The 6,844-nt window shown below is 33.4% G+C and overlaps 1 protein-coding gene across 1 annotated transcript in view; it reads right to left on the reverse strand.

Annotated features, from left to right (window-relative positions):
- Positions 1-2,475: 2,475 nt before the first annotated feature.
- LOC101633639 (complement factor H) overlaps positions 2,476-6,844 on the reverse strand; it is a 52,051-nt gene continuing 47,682 nt past the window's right edge. Inside the window, exons 19-22 of the mRNA XM_012726961.1 lie at positions 6,173-6,349; positions 5,014-5,187; positions 3,447-3,629; positions 2,476-2,917 (exon numbers count right to left, since the gene is read on the reverse strand). Coding sequence (XP_012582415.1) covers positions 2,709-2,917; positions 3,447-3,629; positions 5,014-5,187; positions 6,173-6,349 — 743 coding nt within the window. The 3' untranslated portion in view covers positions 2,476-2,708. The remainder of the gene's footprint in view (positions 2,918-3,446; positions 3,630-5,013; positions 5,188-6,172; positions 6,350-6,844) is intronic.

Consider the following 6,844-nt stretch of genomic DNA (forward strand, 5'->3'; position numbering starts at 1 on the left):
TACACTTTTTCTAATATGGGCCATTCTCACTGGTTCAAGGTGATATCTGTGGTTTTGATTTGCATTTCCCTCACAATAGGTGACATTAAACATTTTTTTCTTATGCCTGCTGCCCATTTGTGTTTCTTCTTTGGAGCAGCATCTTTTTTTTTACCTCTCCTGCCCATTTTTTTCCCACTGGATTCTTTGTTTTTGTTGAGTTGTGTTAGTTCTTTATAGATCTTTGATGTCAGTTATCTGGTGTGCAAATATTTTCTCCATTCAGTTTTTGTTTTGGTTACTCTCTTAGAATCTTTTAGTTTGATGTCCCAACTGTTATCTTTTCCTTCATTTTCCTTACTTCTGGAAAAGAGAGCTCAAATATATTTCTGAGGTTTCTATCATAGTGTTATGCCTGTGCTCTCTTCTATATATTCTATGGTTTAAAGTTTTACTTTCTCTTATCCACTATGTGTTGATTTTCATATACCACGTGATATAGTAGTCTAGTTTCATTTCCGATATCACTTATTGAAGAGGCTTTCCTCTTTCTGGTGTATATTCTTTGTTCCTTTGTCATAGATCAGATCATCACAAGTGTGGTTTTATTTATGGGCTTTCAGTTTGATTCCATTGGTCTGTGTGTCTGTTTTTGTGCCAATACCATGCTGTGTGTTTTTTTTTTTAAAGATTTATTTATTTATTCGTACAGAACTGGGGTACAGGCCAGAGATGCGGAGGGTGAGAGGATTCACCAGAGACAGAGCGGGAAGCAGAACAGGCAGATCTACGAAGTACACTGCTGAGGAGAGCAGCGGGTGGGCCAGGAGAGGTCTGCCTCGCCATGTGGTCGCCTCCGGGGCAGGCGGGAATCGAACTCATGCGGAAGTGGCTTAGTTTCTTAGTGCAGTGTTTTAACCCGCTGCTCCACCAGGGAGGGCCACCATGCTGATTTTATTGTCTGGCTTTGTAGTATAGTTTGGAAGCTGGATGTATAATGCCTCCGTTTTTCATCCTTTTATTCTTGAGTGCTATGGTTAGTGTTTGTGTGTGTGTGTGATTCCATATGAATTTCAGTAGTAATATTCCTTTTTTTTTTTTTAAGAATACCATTGAGATTTTTATTGGAATTGCATTTATTCTGAAAATTGTTTTTGATATGATACCACTTTGATAATATTCATTCTCCAATCCATGTGCAGGGAATATTTTTTTATTTCTTTGTGTCTTCTATTTATTTCAACATTGTTTTGAATTTTCCTTGTGTAGGCTATTTCACTTTCCTTGTTTGGTTTATTTCCAGTTATTTAATTTTTTTCTTTAGTACATTTGTAAATGAGACTTTTTTCTTGGCTTCTTCCTCCTCAAATGATTGTTTGCATGTAGGAAGGCTTTTGATTTTTGTCTCTTGATTGTGTAACCTCCTACTTTACTGAACTTTTCCAGTTCAGTAAATTGTTTACAACTTTTTTTAGGGCTCTCTCCCAATTATTGTATCATCTGCAAATAATGATAATTTTACTTCTTTCTCCATTTAGATTCCTTTTATGTCTTTCTCTTGCCTAATTACTCTAGGAAGGATTTACATATTATGTTGAAAAGCAGTGGTGAAAGTGGACTTCCTTGTCTTGTTCCATATCTTAATGGGAAGACTTTTCATTTTTCACCGTTAAAAATTATATTAGCCATGGGTTTGTCATCTGTTGCTTTTATTATGTTAAGATAGTTCCTTTTATTCTAAGCTTTTTGAGGGCTTTCATCATAAATGGATGTTTATAAAATGCTTTCTCAGCATCTACTAATATGATCATGTGCTTTTTATTTTTGTTGATATTGTGGATTATGTTAATTGTTTTTTAAATATTGAATCATCCTGTGTCCCTAGAATAAATCCCTCTTAATCATGGCTGTATAATCCTTTTATACACTGTTGGGTTTGTTTTGCTAAGATTTTATGGAAAATTTTTAGCATCTATATTCACAAGGGAGATTGGTCTGTTATTTTATTTTTGTATTGATAAGTAAACATAAGTAATAATTATTTATCTTATAACTAACATGGATAAGACTTAGTTTGGTTTTTACATATTTGTGAACAAATACTTTTTAAATATGGATACAAGAATATTTTTATCATTTCCTCAGAAATAATCTCAGAAGTTATAGAAAAAACTGAGATCAGGAGAATGATGGGTAGAAGCAGGCACAGAAGGAATAGAGATTCTGCCCATAAGTATTTTATGACTAGGACACATTTTGATTTACCAAGTTTTAATGTATTATTATTATTTTTTAAAGATTTATGTATTTATTCGTACAGAACTGGGGTACAGGCCGTAGATGTGGAGGGTGAGAGGATTCACCAGAGACAGTGGGGTGCAGAACAGGCAGATGGACGAAGTACACTGCTGAGGGGAGCAGCGAGCGGGCCAGGAGAGGTCTGCCTCGCCATGTGGATCTCCTCCAGGGAAGGCGGGGATCAAACTCATGCAGAAGTGGCTTTAGCTTCTTTGTGCTGTGCTTTAACCTGCCGCGCCACCAGGGAGGGCCCTTTAATGTATTATTTTAAAGGAGCACTCGTTGATCTCTCAGAGTATAAGTGCACATTTAATACAAACCCTAGTTTATTAATTAAAATGAGTAAAACAATACTTGAAGCAATATGTTGAGAATTTGATTAATAATGAAAATTCTGAATAAATGTACATATTTTAAGTTTTGACTGCATTTTAAGAATTTTTTAATGTACAAGTAGGATATATCAGCTTTCCTTTCGTACACTTTATTCTAAATTTTTCAGGTGATGACTCCTTCTTATATCCAGGTTTACACTCAAATTCAACATAATCTCCTGACCAAGAATAAATTTTATCACTGTTTTTCCATCGCAACCGTATGTTATGTTCATTCATGGCTGGTGTTGATACTACACATGGAGCTAATGAGGAGAAAAAGAATGTAAAACATTTAGTGTACAAATATTTTCACAAGATTTTAGACTTAAAAGTACAATCTACACTTTTCAAAAATCTACCCTTAAGTATTTTCAAAAATCTACCCTTAAGATTTTCAAAAATCTACCCTTAAGTATTAATTATTCTTGGTATTAAATCGATTATTTAAATAATTTTAAATGATGTTAAATCAGTTATTTAAATATTTTTATTATATTTGAATTAATTATTTAAATAATCAATGATGTAAAAGTAAGGTTTTATGTTTAATGTGTGATGATTAAATGTTGTAATCTCAGATTTATACCATCAATGATCATATTAAGAGTTTTGATTGAAGAAATTGTGTTGTTAGAAGGATGTTTCAATGTCCTTTTTCCTCATATATTATTTTGTAGCCAAGCATCCAACAGAATAGTATTTTCTTTGTCCATCAAAATTTTAGTTTAAACAGTAAAACATCACATACTACCTTGATTTTCCTAGTTTTCATCAGGATATTAAGATACTTACCTAAGCATTCTGGTGGTTTTGACCATTGTCCATTGTGACATATTACATTCGTTGATCCTTCAATTTTATAGTATGACTTGCATCGGTACTCAACTGATGTTCCTGAAGCATATGCTTGTGATGGTGGTGAGATAGTATCTCCATTGTTTATAGGTGGAGGTGCCCCACATTTTCCTTTAGAGTCTAAAACAAATTATGATTAAATTTTCAATAAATTCAACAGGTTAAAAATATGTGTGAAATCACATGAGACCTTGAATAGCAAGTACTCCTAACAAAAAAAAAAAAATGAAGAATAGAGGTATCATAAGTCCAGATTTCAAAACTACAGTATATTACAAAACTATAGTAATAAAAACTATATGGTATAATAATAAAAGTAGATACATAGACCAATGGAATAGAATTGAGAACCCAGACACAAGCCCAAAGTTAACCCATTGTTGCTTACTGTATGACATGGACCTAGTTTACATTGCATAAAAGAAAATCTGTTTAGCTAATGGTGTTGGTAAAACTGGACTTTGCATGGAGAAAAAGAAAAAAATCAACAAGGGGCTGATTCAAGCTCTACAAAGAACTTATACAATTCAACAAAAAGGAAACAAATAGCCCCCCTCCCAAAAAAAATGGACAGAAAAGTTATTATTACTTATTCTTACAGAGATGCAAATCTAAACCACAATTAGATACCACTTCACAGTTCTGAAAAGGGTCTACATCAAAAAGACCAGAAACAGCAAGTATTGGCAGGCTATGAAGAAAAAAGAAACAGTATGCACTGTTGGTTGCAATACAGAGTGGCTCAGGTGCTAAGAAAAACAGAATGAAGTTTCTCAAAGTGTTAAAGATAGAGTTGTCATATGATCTAACAATTTCAATCTTTTGTATCTACCCAAGGAATGAGAAAACACTGATTCAAAGGTACATATACATTCCTAAATCCATCAATGCACTATTTACAATAGCCAAAACATGGAACAATCATAGTATCATGGAGAAATGAGTGGGTTAAGAAGCTGTGGAATATCATCCACGATGGAATACTACTCAGCTATGTATATATATGAAAAAAAGATGAACTCTTTCCGTCTATAACAATGTATATATAGCTGGATGGGATTATGCTAACTGAAATAAACCAGAAGGAGAAAAAACAGATGGTTTCACTCTTCTGTGGAAACAGATGGTTTCACTCTGATGTGGAATACAAAATTAAGGGTCAGAGCAAACCAAACAAAGATAACCTCTAGGAATATTAAACTATATTAATATCATTTGTTCCCAGTAAATCACTGAGTGTCTTGATGCTTAAGATAGGGAATTTTCCATGATTCTAATAGTTTCAGTTTTTTCACCTCTTTCCTCAAATAAATAAACCATGTTGCTTATTCAGTAAAAAGAAATTGGATTTTTATGTACCATACTTGCACTTGCGTTGAAACATTTTATTTAATAAGAACAACTATATATACCTTATTAGATGTCATATTTGTGATAAATGTTGATATATTGAATGTATCACAAAATACATTATCTAAAATCATGTTAAAATATGATACTCTACATTTGCATTCAGGTGGTGTTGTCCATGTTCCATTTAAACATATCACTTCCATATTCCCAAATAGGTCAAGTGGTTTGTTGCATTCATAACGTACTCTCTCACCAGATGGATACCTGGGCATTGTGTTTAGCATCACAGCATTTTCCACTCTGGGTGGATCTACACAGGAAACATCTGTACAGAAAGAAAAAAAGTATCTCCAAATTAACAACTATTGTGAATAGAAAAATCAGTAAACGGAGTCCCAAATATATTACAAAGGAGACTGAAAATAATCTGTAATGAAAATGCTAATATTAATAAATATGCATACAAAATTAAAGAAAGAGGGATAAAGCAATCTATTTTGGAGAAAGATTGAGGCTAATATACCTTAAATCTCTCATATCCATCAGTAAGTAAGTCATAGAGATTTTGAATCAGTAAAAATGAGAGTTTTACTAGACATTTCCATTGGGTTTAGTAAAATAAACATGCAAGGTGAATTTACAATCCACAAGAAAATCATAATAAAAGATTAATTGACATCAGAATATGGTTTGCAGTCATCCTACTTATGAGTTGTAATTTTGGGCCCATAGGAAAATAGACATGGTAGACACTCCTTCAGAGAAAACATCATGAACTATAATACTTTGAAGACCATGGTTAAAGAAAGATGATTAATTCAGTGATACCAGTAGATGTGGAGAAAAACAAGGAAAATAAAATGTCATTTATGAAAAAACTCTCTATATTTTGTAAATGTTTCAGGTTACTTTAATGTGTTACATGCAATTTATTCATGAGAATCAAGAGATATGTCAGATAGTAAGTTCTATATGATTCTCAAACCAAAGTGTGTACAGAATCCCTTGGGAATTGTTTAACCAAGTTGCATCCCCAGAGATTTTGATTCAGCAGGTTGAGTGGACTTAGGAATTTGTATTTTTAACAGTTTCCAGAAGATGCTGATGCTGCTATTTTAGGGACCAAACTGAGAACTAATGGACAATAGTGTTAGCCACTCAGTATACAATTTCATCCCACTATGTTAAGAAGCATAAACATTTTTTAACCTGGCCTAAAATATCCTGTCTATTTTTAATGATGCTAGATGCAGTGATGACCTAATAAATTAATAATAAGTAATAATTAATAATAATAATTACTATAGTACCTCTACATGTTGGCCTTCCTATCCATTTGCTCTTAATACACTTTACAGTATCAGAACCATCTATTTGGTGATATTTTGGACATGTATAAGTCACTGTTTCTCCTGACCTATATGATTCCTTCTTCTGGCCTATGAGTATGGCATTAGCAAAACTGGGTAGGTCATAACAATCCGATTCTGGAAAAAAAAAAAGAAGAAAGGAATATGAACTTGCTTAGTAAATATTTAAAAATACATAGTGGTCAATAATTATATTTAGAATCATTCTCTCAAAGCAATAAATGTTCTACTATAGCATTCTTATGCAGTGAAAAAATATGTTAGCAGGTTTGACTTGGTTTGGTTTAACAAACTGTAACATAGAAATGAAAGCCTAAAAGAGATGGATACTTGGCAGCATAGTGGGTTGAAGCACAGCACTAAGAAGCTTAAGCCACTTCAGCATCAGTTTGATTCACCACCCGGGAAGTGATCCACACAGTGTGGCTTCTCCTCACCCACTCGCTGATCCCCTCATCAGTGTACTTAGTAAGTCATCCTGTTCTGCTCCCCACTGTCTCTGGGGAATCCGCTCACCTCTCCTGCACCTCTGGCCTGTACCCCAGTTCTGTAATGTATAAATGAATAAATCTTTTTTTTTAAAGATTTATTTATTTGTGCATACAGAACTGG

The sequence above is a fragment of the Condylura cristata genome, unplaced genomic scaffold (assembly GCF_000260355.1).
Source record: "Condylura cristata isolate star-nosed mole 26May11 unplaced genomic scaffold, ConCri1.0 scaffold00018, whole genome shotgun sequence".
Lineage (NCBI taxonomy): Eukaryota > Metazoa > Chordata > Mammalia > Eulipotyphla > Talpidae > Condylura > Condylura cristata.